The sequence below is a fragment of the Dromaius novaehollandiae genome, chromosome 28, assembly GCF_036370855.1.
Source record: "Dromaius novaehollandiae isolate bDroNov1 chromosome 28, bDroNov1.hap1, whole genome shotgun sequence".
NCBI lineage: Eukaryota > Metazoa > Chordata > Aves > Casuariiformes > Dromaiidae > Dromaius > Dromaius novaehollandiae.
The window spans coordinates 5,130,857-5,145,630 of NC_088125.1; the positions used below are offsets into that span (position 1 = coordinate 5,130,857).

At 72.7% G+C, this 14,774-nt stretch overlaps 2 protein-coding genes across 5 annotated transcripts; one reads left to right on the top strand and one right to left on the bottom strand.

The window, feature by feature from the left end:
- The first annotated feature begins 366 nt into the window (after positions 1 to 366).
- Positions 367 to 3,617, top strand: MYL6 (myosin light chain 6). 2 transcript variants are annotated; one of them, XM_064498643.1, is made up of 7 exons: positions 367 to 513; positions 807 to 834; positions 1,785 to 1,928; positions 2,013 to 2,186; positions 2,641 to 2,718; positions 2,809 to 2,848; positions 3,423 to 3,617. In XM_064498643.1, the coding sequence occupies exons 1-6, from the start codon at positions 511 to 513 to the stop codon at positions 2,835 to 2,837; spliced, it is 456 nt and encodes a 151-aa protein (XP_064354713.1). In that variant the 5' UTR covers positions 367 to 510; the 3' UTR covers positions 2,838 to 2,848; positions 3,423 to 3,617. The 2 variants fall into 2 exon arrangements, with proteins under 2 accessions (XP_064354713.1, XP_064354714.1); XM_064498644.1 differs by lacking the exon at positions 2,809 to 2,848.
- Positions 3,618 to 3,887: 270 nt separating this feature from the next.
- SMARCC2 (SWI/SNF related, matrix associated, actin dependent regulator of chromatin subfamily c member 2) lies at positions 3,888 to 13,928 on the bottom strand. 3 transcript variants are annotated; one of them, XM_064498638.1, is made up of 29 exons: positions 13,757 to 13,928; positions 13,537 to 13,656; positions 11,492 to 11,577; positions 11,066 to 11,147; positions 10,890 to 10,982; positions 10,734 to 10,803; positions 10,422 to 10,491; positions 10,194 to 10,269; positions 9,954 to 10,085; positions 9,605 to 9,720; positions 9,324 to 9,448; positions 9,084 to 9,143; positions 8,947 to 8,984; positions 8,463 to 8,593; positions 8,290 to 8,361; positions 8,071 to 8,184; positions 7,737 to 7,890; positions 7,504 to 7,596; positions 7,125 to 7,241; positions 6,987 to 7,049; positions 6,640 to 6,898; positions 6,153 to 6,314; positions 5,987 to 6,051; positions 5,788 to 5,917; positions 5,520 to 5,686; positions 5,297 to 5,431; positions 4,854 to 5,208; positions 4,254 to 4,580; positions 3,888 to 4,100 (listed from the first exon to the last, which is right to left on the bottom strand). In XM_064498638.1, the coding sequence occupies exons 1-29, from the start codon at positions 13,865 to 13,867 to the stop codon at positions 4,024 to 4,026; spliced, it is 3,600 nt and encodes a 1,199-aa protein (XP_064354708.1). In that variant the 5' UTR covers positions 13,868 to 13,928; the 3' UTR covers positions 3,888 to 4,023. The 3 variants fall into 3 exon arrangements, with proteins under 3 accessions (XP_064354708.1, XP_064354709.1, XP_064354710.1); XM_064498640.1 differs by having other exon boundaries at positions 3,989 to 4,100; positions 7,125 to 7,244; XM_064498639.1 differs by lacking the exon at positions 7,504 to 7,596 and having other exon boundaries at positions 7,125 to 7,244.
- Positions 13,929 to 14,774: the final 846 nt, after the last annotated feature.

Consider the following 14,774-nt stretch of genomic DNA (forward strand, 5'->3'; position numbering starts at 1 on the left):
GGGTGTCCCCCCTTGGGCTGTGCCCCATGGGGTGCTGTCATTGGGGTGTCCCCACTGGGGTCTCCTATTGCATTGTCTCCTGCTGGGTGTCCCCCGTGGGGGTGTCCCCCGTGGGGGTGTCCCCGTGGGGCGCTGTCATGGGGGTGGCACCCTCGGGGTGGCCCCGTCGGGGTGTCCCCCATATGGTTGTCCCCGTTGGGGTCTCCTATTGCATTGTCCCCCGCCGGGGTGTCCCCCGTGGGGTGCCCCCAGCCCCCCCCGGCCCTGCTCCGTGCCCATCTATAGGCAAAAAATCCCCCCCGGGAGCAGGGGCGGGGCCTCGCCTGGCCCCGCCTCCTTGCATGCATAATGCGGCGCCTCATTAGCGTGCGATGACGCACTCGGCGCGCGGCCAATGGGCGGGCGGTGACGTCGGGCGGTAGAAAGGGCCGGTCCCGCCCGGAGGCGGCTCGCAGAGCCCGGAGCGCGGAGCGGAGCGGGAGCGGGAGCGGGAGCGGGAGCGGCGCCGCCATGGTGGGGGCCGGGGGCGATGCGCGGGGCGGGACCGGGGCGCAGCGGGCGGGGGGGACCGGGATGCACCGGCGGGGGCCGGGCCTGGGTAAATGCACGGTGGGGGGAGGAGAACCGGGGCTGGGGGCGATGCACGGGGGGGGGAGCCGGGGCTGGGGGCGATGCACGGGGGGGGGAACCGGGGCTGGGGGCGATGCACGGCGGGGGGGAACCGGGGCCGGGCGGTGGGGCCGGCTCGCGGCGCTGCACCCGACGGCGCGGCCCGGTGCCGGCTCACGGCCGCGCTCTCCCCGCAGTGCGACTTCTCGGAGGAGCAGACGGCCGGTGAGTGCGCGGGTGACCGGGGACGGGGGGAGGTTACCGGGAAGTGTCTGCCCCCGCCCCGCCCGGCAGCTCGGGCCTTTCCCGGTGCACAGTATCGCCCGGTACCGCGGCGGCCCGCGCACCCCGGGCCGGGCCCCGATTCGGGCCGCGCCCGGCGGGACGCTGCGGCTCGGCGGCGCCGGGGAGCGCCCGGTACCGGGGCGGCGGGCCCGGTTGCGCCATTTGCCCTTATATGGGCATAGCGCGGGGCTGGGCCGCGCATTCCTGCGGGGTGGGGCCGCCCGGACGCCTGGGCCCCTGCCGCAGGGGAGGGGTGAGCGCGGGAGCGGGGCGGGAGGCGGCCCGGGCACCGGTCCGCTTCCTGCACGGCAGCATCCCGCCCGGACGCCTGGGCCCCCTCCCGGAGGGGAGGGGTTAGAGCCCGGAGCAGGGCGGGAGGCGGCCCGGACGCCTGGGCCCTCTTCCTGCTCGGGCACCTCCAGCCCGCGGGAGGGGGGCGGGGGCGGCGGGGGCTCGGACACCTGGGCCCCGCGGGGCGAGGCGGCTCCGTGACCCCGTTTCCGACGGGCGTCGGATTCCTCCCGGGAAACCGGATCCCGCTCGGAAACGAAACCCGAGGCGGGAGCTGGCGGCTGCCCAGGGAGGCTGCGCCCGGTCCCGTGGGGCGCGGGGACATGTGGGGCGCGGGCGCATGGTCCCATGGCGTGTGGGGGGCCCGTGGGGTGCGGGGTACAACGCGTGGGGTCCCACGGGGTGCAAGGTGTGGGGCCCTGTGGGGTGCAAGGCCCTGTGGGGTGTCGGGTCCTGCAGGGTCCCGTGGGGTGCAAGGTGCAGTGGGTGCAGGGTCCCGTGGGGTGCAGGGCGCAGTGTGTGGGGCCCCGTGGGGTGCAAGGTCCCTGGGGTGGGGTCGGGGGCTCCCGTGGGCCCCGCTGACGCCGGTGGCCCCGCAGAGTTCAAGGAGGCGTTCCAGCTCTTCGACCGCACGGGCGACGGGAAGATCCTGTACAGCCAGTGCGGGGACGTGATGCGGGCGCTGGGCCAGAACCCCACCAACGCCGAGGTCATGAAGGTGCTGGGGAACCCCAAGAGCGATGGTGAGCGGGGGGGCCCCGTGCCCGGGGGGGCCGCGGCGGCCCCAGCCCCTCCTCACCGCCCCGTCCCTGCCCCTTCCCGGCCAGAGATGAACCTGAAGACCCTGAACTTCGAGCAGTTCCTGCCCATGATGCAGACCATCGCCAAGAACAAGGACCAGGGCTGCTTCGAGGACTACGTGGAGGGGCTGCGGGTCTTCGACAAGGAGGGCAACGGCACCGTCATGGGCGCTGAGATCCGCCACGTCCTCGTCACCCTGGGTGAGCGCCTGGGGGGGGGACGCCGCGAGGCCCCCGGGGACCCTTGAGAGCCCCCCGCTGCGCCTGGGGATGTCCCGGGCTCTGGTGACCCCCCAGCTGGTCCTGGAGACCCCGTGAGCTCCCGGCTGGTCCTGGGGTCCCTCTGGATCCCCCCGAGGCCCTGGCTGGCCCCAGGGACCTGCCAAACCCTCCACGAGCCCCTAGTTGGCTCCAGGGATCCCCCAAACCCCCAGCTGGCCCCAGGGACCCCCCCAAAGCCCCTGGTCAGCCCTGGAGACCCCCAAACCTGCAGGTCGCCCCAGGGAGCCCCTGAACCCCCAGCTGGCCCCGGGGAGCCCCTGGTCAGCCCCAGGGACCCCCAAATCCCCAGGTGCCCCAAGGACCCTCTGAGTCCCCCAAACCCTCGGCCAGCCCCGGGGCCCCCCTGGGCCCCCCCTGACCCCGCGTCCCGCAGGCGAGAAGATGACGGAGGAGGAGGTGGAGCAGCTGGTGGCCGGGCACGAGGACAGCAACGGCTGCATCAACTACGAAGGTGAGGGCGCGGGGGGCCGGGGGGGGCGCGGGGGGGCTCGGCGCGCGTCCCGCTCCCCCGTGATGATCATGTCTCCTTCCTTCCTCCCAGCGTTTGTGAGACACATCTTGTCAGGGTGAAGCCGCGAGGGGTACGCCTCTTCCCACATACCTCCAGCTGCCTCCTTATTCACTTACTTATTTTTTCCGCCCTTCCCCTCCTTTTCCTTTTTATTGGCTTTTTGTTTTTTTTTTTTTTTAAAGAAAAAAAAAAAACAAAAGGGAACAGAACGAACGGGCCGCGGGTTTGCGCTCGCCCCCCGCCCAGCCCCTCCGCATGTCTCTCTGCATGGAGCTGCCTCTACCTCTGCGCTGGGGAAGGGCTGCGGGCGCCCGGGGCCCGGGGCGGGGGGTGCCACGAGCTGGCCGGGCCTCAGCCCCGCGGGGGCCGGGCCCCCCGGCTCTGCCCGGCTGCTCCCCGGCGGGGTCCGGCCCCCCCGGCTGCCGGCGCGGCCGAGCCCCCCCGGCAGGAAGCAGAGCGGCTTCTAGACTCGACTTCAGCCTCGGTGCCTGGCAGTAGCTGTAGAAATGACGGTTCTTCCCTTCTCTCCCTCCCCCCCGCCTTCATTTTTTAATTTTTCCTGCCTTTTTTGGTGGCGAGGGGCCGGCGGGGGCTGCTCCCGCCGCCGAGCCCCCCCTCACCCCGTCTCTCCCTTCTCTCCGCAGAGCTGGTCCGGATGGTGCTGAGCGGCTGAAGACCCCCCCCCCCCCCCCCGCCGGGTTACCTGGGTTTTGTGCCTTTTCCTCTCCCTCCCCCCCCCCCCCGGCTGCCCCCCCACTGCTCGCCAGCCCGGCCCGGCCCCCCCCCCCCCCCCCCCCGCTCGCCACCCCCCAGCTCCCCCAATAAAGTGTGGAAAAGGTGCTGGGCTCCCCGTGCCTCTCTGCCCCCCCCCCCCCCCCAACACAGACCCTGCGACACCGGCGGCTCTTCCCGCCCCGGGGACTTGGAATTTTATTTTTTTGTTATTAAAAAAAAAACAAAACACAACAAAAAAGGGGCTATAAGAGAGGGGGGGGAAGAGGTGTAAATGCCCAGTTGCCAGGTCGGGTTGGAGCTGTCGTATAAATAGCCGCGGTGGAGCAGTGTCCCTGGCCGCCCGGGGGGGCCCAACGCTTAAATAAAATCCGGGACAATCATAAAAAAATACCAAAGCGGGGAGGTTTCGGGGGGGCACCGAGCGAGCGTGCCCGGGGGGGCGATTCCTTGGGGGTTCCTCTTGCGGGGGAGGGGGGCCGGTCTCCCCGGGCCGGCGGCGGCGGGGGGGGCTCACTGCGTGGGGGGGACGGGGGTGGCCGTGCTGGGGCTGGGCGCGATGGGGTCCGTCTGCAGCGGGGGGCCTTGGTCTGCGGGGAGAGAAAAGGGGGGGGGGCGGGGTAAGGGGGGTGCGACGGCACCTCCTGCCCCGCTGCGCGCCCCCCCCCCCCCCTCCGATGGCGGGAGGGGTCAGAGCCCCCCTGCCCCGTCCCCTCCCCCCCCCGTCCCCCCCGGTTGCTCACCTGGGCCGAGGCCGGGGTTTGGCAGGAGGCTCCCCTGCACGGCGGCCACGATGGCCGGGCTCTGCGCGGCGGTGGAGCCGGGCCCCGGGGGCGGGGGGGGCGGGGGGGGCAGCCCCCCCGGCGGCATGCTGCTGGCGAGGGCCCCATGCAGAGGGGGGGCGGGCGGGTTAGCGGGGAAGGCGGCCCCGGCGGGGCCGGCGGGGGGGTTAGCCGCGCGCGACGGGGCGGCGGCGGGCGCGTTACCGGGCACGGGGGGGTGCGCGCTGCCCGCCAGGGTCCCCGCGAGGCTCTGCGACGGCGGCGGCTGGCCGGCGAACGGCACCTGGGCTGCGGAGAGGTTGGGGGGGGTGCACCATTACACCACCCATCCCCGTGCCCCCCCCAACCCCTTGCACCCCATCCCCGGCAGTGCTTACCATGTGGGGTGTGGCGGGGGGGTTGCACCATTACACCACCCATCCCCATGCCCCCCCCCCAACCCCTTGCACCCCATCCCCGGCAGCGCTTACCATGCGGGGTGCGGTGGGGGGGTTGCACCATTACGCCACCCATCCCCGTGCCCCCCCCAACCCCTTGCACCCCATCCCCGGCAGCGCTTACCATGCGGGACGGCCGGGACGGGCCCCGGGGGGGCCGGGCCGGGCTGGGGGGCGCCGGGCAGCGGCGGCGGCACCGCCTGCCCCAGGGGCTCGGCCGGCACCAGGCCGGGCTGGGCCCCCATGGCGGGGGCGGGCGGGGCGCCGGGGGGGGCGGCGAGCGCGTGGGCGGCGGGGGCCAGCGGGGCGCCGGCGGGCGGCAGCGCCTGGGCCCCGGGCGGCAGCGGCGGCGGCGGCGGCGGCTGCTGCTGCTGCAGGTGCTGGAAGTGCTGCTGCCGGGCGCGCATCTCCGCGTACTTGAGCTGCTCCATGTGGAAGGCCTGCCGGTCGGCCAGCAGCTGCTGCCGCTGGTACTCCAGCTGCGGGGGGCACTGGGCTTACTGGGGTGCTCCCCCCCCTCCCCGCCCCGGCTCAGCCCGGTGTGGGCCCCCGGCGCGCCCCGCTCACCGCCTCGCGCTCCCGGTCCATGATGGTCTCCAGCTCCTCGAAGTGCCGCAGCTTGATCTCCAGCTTCTTCATCTGCGTCTCCACCAGCAGTGCCACCAGCGACTTGATCTTGCGCTCCTCCACGGCGGCGAGGTGCTGTGCGGCGGGGGGGGGGGGGGGGGGGTGTGAGCGTGGGGCCCGGCTGGGGGGCAGCCCCCCGGCTCCCCCCCCCCCGGCCCCTCACCTTGGCCTTCACGGCGGCGGCGGCCAGGGCGGCGGCGGCGGCGGTGGAGAGGTTGCCCTCGCCGATGTCGCGCTCCACCTTGGTCTTCCGCTCCGCCTCGGGCTCCACCAGCTCCTTGGGCGGCTCCTCCTGCCCCTCCTTGGCCTCCTTGTCCTTCTCCAGGTCCCCTGGGGTGGGCGGGGGGGGCCGCTGAGCGGGACGCCCCCGCCCCCCCCGGCCGCAGCCACCCCGGCGCCGTCAGCCGTCCATTGCGCCCGGCCATCCTCACCCAGCCCGTCGCCGTCGCTCTTCTCCGACTCCTTCTCGCCCTCAGCCTCCTTGCCCTTCTCCTCCTCCTTCTTGGGCAGCTCCCCCAGCTTCTCCTTGGCCTCCTCCTCCCCGCCGCCTTCCCGCGGCTCCTGCGAAGCGGCGCCAGGTCAGCGGGCGCCCGCCCGGGGGGCACCCGGCCCCCCCCGCCCCCAACCCACCTTCGGCTCCTTCTTCTCCTCCGGCGGCTGCGCGTCCGCCCGCGCCTCGTCGCCGCCGCTCTCCTCTGGGGACGCGAGAGCCGCCGTCAGCGCCGCGCTTTGCGCCGCCCCCCCGCCCCGAGGCCCGGCCAACTCGCTGCACCGGGCCGCGGCGCGCCGCCCTCACCGATCCGCTCCGGCTCGTCCGAGGTGGTGCCGGCGATGCCGCTGCTCTCCAGCCCGAAGGCCGGGTCGGCTTTGCCCGTCACCTTGGCCGCCTCCTCCACCTTGCGCACGTGGGCCTCCACCAGCGCCGTGGGCACCTCCTCCTTCATCTTGGAGAACTCCTCTGCGAGCGGGGCCGCCAGCGGGGCGTGAGCCGGGCCGAGCCCCCCCGGCCGGACCCCCCCCCCCCCCAACCTCCCAGCGCCCTGCTTGCCGTGGGGCAGCTCTCGAGGGGCTCCGCTGCCGAGCTCCCGCACGAGGAGACCGCGTTCCCCCCCCCTCCCCCCTCTCCCCCCTCCCCCGCCTCTGGGACATCGTGGCCTCCCTTATTCCCGTGGAGGACACGCGGGGCAAAGCCCGGCTCCCTGCCACAGCCTCGGCCAAATCTGCCCCATTGCCGTGGGGCACAGCCCCCTCCGCCCCCGCACGCCGGGCCACGGCCGCCTTACCCAGCGCCGACTTGGCCGCGGCGGAGGCCACGCGGGGGTCCACGACGGAGGCCAGGAAGGCCACGGTGCTCATGACGGGGTTGCCCGACTGGCTGAAGGGGATGGGCTGGTAGGCGAGGGGCCCCAGCGAGGCCTCCGAGTCCTCCAGGTAGGGATCCTCGATGGGCAGGCGCAGGAAGTGCAGGATGCACTCGTCCTGCGTGCGGCTGCCCACGTGCTCCGACACCTTGTTCCAGTCGTCCTTGTACATCTCCAGGGCCTGCGGGGCGGGCGGTGAGCGCGGCACAGCGGGGGGGGGGGAGTCCGGCCCCGCGGCCCCCCCGGCTTCCCCGGCCCCCCCGGCTCACCTCCAGCAGCAGCAGCGTCTCCTGCTCCGTCCACTCGCGCGTGGCGCTGGCCGCGGCCTTGCTCTGCGAGGGGGAGAGCGCGTGAGCGGGGCCGCGGCGGGCGGGCGGGTTGGGGGGGGGGGGGGGGCCGGCACCCACCTTGGAGGGGACGTTCTTCTTGGTGTACATGTCCGTGCGGAGGCCGAAGTTCTGCATGTCCGCCGGCTTCTCCTTGCTCTTGTCGGGGAAGGTCAGCATCTGCTGCGCGGCCGAGGCCTGCTGGCGAGGGAGGGAGAGGCGGCGCTGGGGGGGCGGCGGGGCAGCGGCCGCCGGGGGCTCGGCCCCCGCTCCGCTCGGCGCACGCTCCTCCGGACGAAGCCCTCCGGTCGGACGAAGCCCTCCGTGCCGGCCCCCCCCGTGCCCGGCGACGCCGGCGTGTCCCGCCTCGCCGCGGCGGCATGCAGGGCGCGAGGGAGAGGAGGGAAGGGGCCTTCCTCAGCCAGCGGCGGGTGGGACGGGCCCCAAGGATCCCGCCTACCAGCTCGGGCTTCCCTTTCACCGTCTCGGTGACGAGGTCTTCTATGTCTTTGCTCTTGCGCCCGGTCTTGGCGTCGCCGTCGCTCTGACGACCCTGAGGCACAGACAAAGCTGTGCTCAGCCCCCCCCGGCGCCCGCCCGCGGCGGCCGGGAGGAAGCCCACGGGGACGGTGTCGTGCTGCGGCCGCCGGTCTCCTGCTCGCTGGAAAAGAGGCCCCCCCCCCTCGCACCCACCTGGGGCGTCTTGGGCTGCAGCGGCACCAGCCCCGAGGGCGTGTCGGCCAGCACGTGGAAGTGGGACGTCGGCGGGGGGCCCATGGGGGTCGGCCGGCTCTCGGCGTCCACCTGGTAGTTGATGAGCCCCCACTGCTCCAGGAAGGCGTGGACCCTGCGGAGAGCGGCCGCTTAGCCCTGCCGCCGCCGCCGCCAAGTCCCGCTCCGGAAGCGGTGAGGGATCCGGCCTGACCGCCCCGTTCCTCCCAGCCCCAGGGTGCCCCGAGCCGGCCGTGCCACTCGGAGCAGCAGCCTCGTCCCCCCCCCAACGCCGCGAGCCCCGGCGCGGACCCACCGCATGATGGCACAGACGTCCCCGGCCAGGTTCCGGCGGCAGGCCGTCGAGGTCAGGTACTCCTGCGGGTTGAGCCGGTACGTGTCGATCATGAAGTTGCGATAAGCCAAGTATCTGTGGGAGAGCGACGAGCCGTCTCAGCCCCCTCTTGCCTGGCGAGCCGCGGCCCCGGGCGGGGGCACGCAGGGGCGGCGGGCAGGGCTGGGGGTGCAGCCTCACATTTCGGGCGTCTTGGATTTATTCTTGCCGTTGAAGAACTCAGGCAGGGCTCGGCGCTCGATGGCGTGGACGCTGCAAGGCAAAGGGAGGCTGGAGGGTGCCGCTGCGCCGCCCCAGCACGCCGGCCCCGGTGGCCCCGGCACCCGCAGCACCCTCGGGCCTCGGCCCCGTACCTGTTGTAGTCGAACCAGGCCGCGTAGCTGGGGATGATGATGTGGTGGGTCTGCTCCGTCACGTTGTCCTCGTGCAGGTCTGGGTTCTTGGCCTGCTCCCCCTTGCTCCCAGTGCTGTTCTCCTCCTCGTCCTGGAAGAGACCGGCCCCGCGTGAGCCAAGGGGCCGCGGGCGACCCAGGCCTTCGGTCCCTTCCGGCCACCCCGAGCGCTGCGCTCAGCCACCCAGAGCAGGAGGAGAAAAGCCGCCTGCTCCCACGTCCCTGCAACCCCGGGGCGAGGGGAAGGGACGGGGTCAGTGCTCTGGCCCTGGAGGAGGTGACGAGGCACGAGGCAGGACGGTGACCCCAGTTCTGGGGTGGGGAAGAGCTTCCTCGGAGCAGTGTGGGGAGAAGTGGCTGTGGCCACACGAAACGGCTGGCATTAGGGGCGAAGAGGGGCTTCTTCCCTCGGCTGGCAGGCGATTCGACAGGGACATCACCTCACCTTGCCGGCCGTCTCCATGCTCTCATCCTCCTGCTCATCTGGAAGAGACGAGAGATGCTGCGGATCAGCAGAGCCTGGCAAACCCCGTGCCCAGCCCCAAACGTGGCCCCGGAGCCAGCAGCCGGGGTGGGACTCACCCAGGTCCGTCATGGTGCCCCCCTTGACGGGCGCAGACTCCGAGTCCTTCTTGGTGTTCACTGCACGGGCAGGGAAGAGGTGCTGAGCCCCCCGAGATGGGCGATCCCGCCTCCCCAGCCCAGCAGGGCCCAGCCGGGCGCGGGCAAGGCGGGGGGGGGGGGCGAAATGCTGCCCCAGCCAGGGGGGCACCGAGCCGTGGGGCAACCCCGCTCCTGGGAGGCCCCAGCCCTGGCCCTGACCTGTTTTGGGCAGGGTGACCTCCTCCACGTTGGGGACCGGCGAGGGCTCGTCCATGTCCTTCGTCAGATCCTCCTGCTCCTCCTCGCGGTGCCCACGCTTGGATTTGTTGTAGGGGGTGGAGGGGCTGCGGAGGGGAGACCCGCCCGCCCCGGTCACGGCTGCAGCCATGGGCGGGGGGGGGGCAGTGGCGGCTCCCTCTCCCCGTCGCACCAAGGCCCCGACCCCCCCGGCCCAACCCGGGGCTGAGCCCAGCTGGCAGCGGAGCCCCAGCCCCCCTCACCCTTTCTTTGCGTTCTTCTTCTTGGCCTCCGGGGTGGGCGAGGGCGAGGGCGAGCGCTTCCTCTTCTTGTAGTTGCCCCCTTTCTTGTCCCGCCGGTCCGAGTCGGGGCTGTTCACCTGGGGGGGGTGTGGGGGGGGGGGGTTACCACCTCCCGGGGCTCCCCCGGGTCCGGCCGAGCCGGGCAGCAAACCCCAGCGCTGCCGCTGCGAGGGGCACAGGGGTTGCCGTCCTCTCCTCCTGCGGGGATGGGACCTCTCCGGCTCCAAGCCCGGACCCACCACCCTCCCAGCGCCAGCGCAGGCCCCACGCGCCTGCAGCCCCCGCTCCGCGGCCTCGCCGAGGCTCTGACCTCGTCTGTGAGGGTCTTGGCGGAGATCTTCTTCCTGCGGGAGACGGGGCTCTTCTCGTCCGTCACCTCATAGTCCTCCTCGTTCATCCACTCGTTAAAGGTGTCCGTGTCTAGGATCCATTTGGCATGGACCTGCCGGGGAGGCGGCAGGCAAGTCAGGGAGACCCGGCCCCGGGCGGGCGGGCGGGCAGGGGAGGGGGCCAGGCCCCAGCCCCCGTCTGAGCCCGGGGACCCCGCTACCTTCCGGGGCTTCTCCGGCGTCGGCGCGTCCTCCACAGAGGCTTCGATCTCGCTGGCGGGGATCCAGGTGTCGTAGCTGTGGGGAGCAGAGGGGCCGGGGTGAGAGCGGCGCCCCGAGGGATGCCTCGTGCATTGGGGGGGGGGCGGTGCACGGCGTCAGCCGCATCCCGGAGCCCCCCCGGCGGACCGGGGCTGGAAGTGCGCGGGACGGTGCCCGGCCCCGCTCACCTGTCTGGGTAGTAGCCCCAGTGCAGCAGGACCTGCTTGTCCCTCTTCATGACCGGCCGCACCCACTCTTCTGCAAGACACGGGGGGGAAGGAGGGAGCTAGGTCAGTGCCGGCTGCCGGCGGGCCGGGACATGGAGCCCCGACAGCGGACCGCGGCCTGCGGTGCCGTGTCCCTGCCCTGCTGAAGGAAGGGCCCTGGGACGCCTCGCTCAGCCCTGTCCCCCCCCAAACCCCAGAGCGTTTCCCAAGTGCCCCGGCAGGGAGGCTCGGCCCGAGCCGCCCGCCTTGCAGAGCCCGGCAGCAGGCACCCACCTTCCTCCAGGTTGCTAGGGACGGGGCAGACAACGTGGGACGCGTTGTTCTTGTCCTCGGTCACCGTGCCCTGCCAGGGGAGCGGAGGCGGCGGTCAGGCCACGAGGCGGAGCCACCTAACCCCCCCCCCCCCCCCCCCCCCGCACTGCCACCTACCTGGTGTCTCTTGACGATGTCCTTCAGCTTGCTCAGCAGCTTGGGCTCGATCTCCTGGTGCAGGAAGATGTTGGGTCGGGCCAGGCAGTTGTTCTGGGGAAGGAAGACAGCAGAGCAGTGAGCGGGGGCGAGGGAGCAGGGCCGGGGGCGGCGGGGGGGCGGGGGGGCTGCATTACCTGCACCAGGGATTTCTCGATGGTCATGAACATCTCCACGTTGCGGTCCATCCGCGAAGGATTCTGGAAATCGAAACGCCGCCTTATTGGAAGAAAAGAGCGACTCTCATGAAAGCCACAGCTCAGGTCTCCTCATCAGCTATTCAAAGCCTGCCTGGGGGACGGGGGGGGGGAGCGCCCGAGCCCCGCGACGGGGCCCTTGGCTGGGGGGGGGGGGCTCTGCCCCACCACCTGCTTACTACGGGGATGGGCATGGTCAATGGGCCACCAGCGGCCCGGAGACCACCCCCAAGGCGGTCCCGCGAGGGGGACTAGGGGGTCCGACCCGCTCCCGCCGCCCCCGGCGCAGGACGCGACGCCCTCCCCGCAGCCCCCACCCTCGCCCGCGGTCGCCCTCCCGCCGCGGGGCGAAAGGCGGCAGCTCACCATCCTTGGTCGCTCTTGAATTTATAGGCCGCCGCCAGGATGTGGCACAGGGCTCCTCCCGCCTTGAAATCCAAGAAGCATTTTATCTGGAACGGGAGGAAAGGGGTCAGGAGCGAGGGCTGCAGGGCGGCCAGCGGGGCGGGGGACGGCGCCGTCCCCGCGTCATTGGGGCGCTGTCCCTAGGTGTCAGGGTGCTGTCCCCGGGTTTGGGGGCTCGGTCCCCAGGTTTGGGGGCTCTGTCCCTGCTCAGGGCACCGTCCCCAGGTTTTGGGCCCCGTCCCCAGCCATCGGGGTGCTGCGGCCGCGTGCGGGGCGCTGTCCATGGTCGGGACGCTGTCCCCAGGGGCCGGGGTGCTGCCCCCAGGTTCTGGGGCTCGGTCCCCACGTTTTGGGGCTCTGTCCCTGTTCCGAGCACTGTCCCCAGGTTTGGGGGCTCGGTCCCCAGGTTTCGGGCCCGTCCCCAGCCACCGGGGCGCTGTCCGTGGTGGGGCCGCTGTCCCCCGGGGCCGGGGTGCTGCCCCCGGGCTCGGTCCCGGCCTCCCGGGGCGCTGTCCATGGTGGGGCCCGTCCCCAGGGCGTCGGGGCACCGTCCCCCGGTGTCCCTGGGACACTGTCCCCAGGGCGTCGGGGCGCTGCCCCCATTTGGAGCATTGTCCCCGGGTCGGGATCCCGGGTGTCACCAGGGCACAGTCAGTGGGGTGCTGTCGCCAGGTGTCTTTGGGGAGCAGTCCTTGGCCATGGGGCACGGTCCTGGGTGTCTTTGGGGCGCAGTCCCCAGGTGTCTTTGGGGCGCAGTCCCCAGGGAGAGGGGTGTCTTTGGGGCGCAGTCCCCAGGTGTCTTTGGGGCGCAGTCCTTGGCCATGGGGCACGGTCCTGGGTGTCTTTGGGGCGCAGTCCCCAGGTGTCTTTGGGGCGCAGTCCCCAGGGAGAGGGGTGTCTTTGGGGCGCAGTCCCCAGGTGTCTTTGGGGCGCAGTCCCCAGGGAGAGGGGTGTCTTTGGGGCACAGTCCCCAGGTGTCTTTGGGGCGCAGCTGCCATCTGCGGGGCCAGTGCCCAGCTGTCCGTAGGGCACAGTCCCGGGGGGCTCCAGGACACAGTCCCTGGGTGCCTTTGGGGTGCAGTCACGGGGGGGGGATGTCTTTGAGGCACAGTCACAGGGGGGCTGTTTTGGGGGTGCAATAAGGGGGGGGCATGTGGGGCGCAGTCCCCAAGCCATTGGGACTCTCTCCCTGGGTCATTGGGGTGCAGTCCCTGGGGGGGGTCTCGGCAGCGCAGTCCCAGGTGTTTTGGGGTGCAGTCCCGTGTATTTTGGGGCACACTCCCCGGTGCCTCAGGGCGCAGTCCTGGGTGTTTTTGGGGAGCAGTCCTGGGTGTTTTGGGGCCATTCCCGAGGGGTCTCCGGGACGCAGAACCCAGGGTCTCGGGGGCTCCGGCCCAGGTGTTTTGGGGCTCGGTCCCAGGTGATTTGGGGCCAGTTTCCAGGGATCTCAAGCATGCAGTCCTGGGTATTTTGGGGCGCAGTCCCGGGTGTTTTGGGGTGCAGTCCCGGGTGTTTTGGGGTGCAGTCCTGGGTATTTTGGGGCGCAGTCCCGGGTGTTTTGGGGTGCAGTCCCGGGTGTTTTGGGGGTGCAGTCCCGGGTGTTGGGGGCTCAGTCCTGCGTGCCGGGGGTGCAGCCGCGGCGGGGGTGTGGGGCCAGGTGTTTTGGGCTTCAGTCCCGGGTGTTTTGGGTTTCAGTCCCGGGTGTTTTGGGGGCTCAGTCCCCGGTGTTTTGGGGCGCAGTCCCGGGTATTTTGGGGCGCAGTCCCGGGTGTTTGGGGGTCTCAGTCCCGGGTGTTTTGGGGCGCAGTCCCCGGTGTCTGGGGGTCCCAGTCTCGCGTGTCGGGGGCGCAGCTGCGGCGGGGACGCGGGCCCGGGTGTTTTGGGGCGCAGTCCTGGGTATTTTGGGGCTCACTCCCCGGTGTCGGGGGTCTCAGTCCCGGGTGTTTCGGGGGTCTCGGTCTCCGGTGTCTGGGGCGCAGGGGCGGGGGGGCGCGGGCCGGGCTCACCGGCAGCTTGGTGAGGGGCGCGTTGCTGACGTGCTTGCCGAACACCTCCTCCTGGAACTGCAGCAGCTGCACCACCAGGCTCGACAGCGACTTGTTGGTGGGGGGCTCGGCCTGGATGTACTGCGGGGGGGGGACGGGGGGGGTGAGCAGGCCGCCGCCGCCCGGCCGCTGACAGCCGGGGGGGGGGCCGGGGCCGGGGGGGCGGCGGGGGCGGCGGTACCTTCTTGTAGTTCTTGCCGAGCCAGAGCCGCACGTTGTCGAACTGGCTGACGGTGTCCGAGGCCTCGTAGTACTTGACGTTGGGGCCGCCGTCCTTCTTCCGCACCGCCATCTTCCACGGGCCGCGCCGCCTCCCCCCGGCCGCGCCGGCACCGCCCCCTGCCGGCACCGGGGAGCAGCAGTGGTACCGGTACCGCCCCCTGCCGGCACCGGGGAGCAGCAGTGGTACCGGTACCGCCCCCTGCCGGCACCGGGGGGGAGCAGTGGTACCGGTACCGCCCCCTGCCGGCACCGGGGAGCAGCAGTGGTACCGGTACCGCCCCCTGCCGGCACCGGGGGGGAGCAGTGGTACCGGTACCGCCCCCTGCCGGCACCGGGGAGCAGCAGTGGTACCGGTACCGCCCCCTGCCGGCACCGGGGGGCAGAGCTGGGACCGGTACCGCCCCCTGCCGGCACCGGGGGGCAGAGCTGGGACCGGTACCGCCCCCTGCCGGCACCGGGGGGCAGAGCTGGAACCGGCGCCGCCCCCTGCAGGTCCCGGGGGGCAGCACTGGTACCGGCACCGCCCCCTGCCGGCACCGGGGGGCAGCGCGGTACGGGTACCGCCCCCTGCCGGTACCCGGGGGGCAGAGCCGGTACCGTCCCCTGCCGGTACCGATACCGCCCCCTGCCGGCACCGGGGGGCAGAGCTGGAACCGGTACCGCCCCCTGCCGGCACCGGGGAGCAGCAGTGGTACCGGTACCGCCCCCTGCCGGTACCCGGGGGGCAGAGCCGGTACCGTCCCCTGCCGGTACCGCTACCGCCCCCTGCCGGCACGGGGGCGGCCAGAGCCGGCACCGCCCCCTGCCAGCACTGGTACCGCCCCCTGCCGGTACCGATACCACCTACTGCCGGTATCGGGGAGCAAAGCCGGTACCGCCTCCTGCCGGTACCGCTACCGCCCCCTGCCGGCGCCGGGGAGCAGCAGTGGTACCGGTACCGCCCCCTGCCGGTACCGGGGGGGCAGAGCCGGTACCGC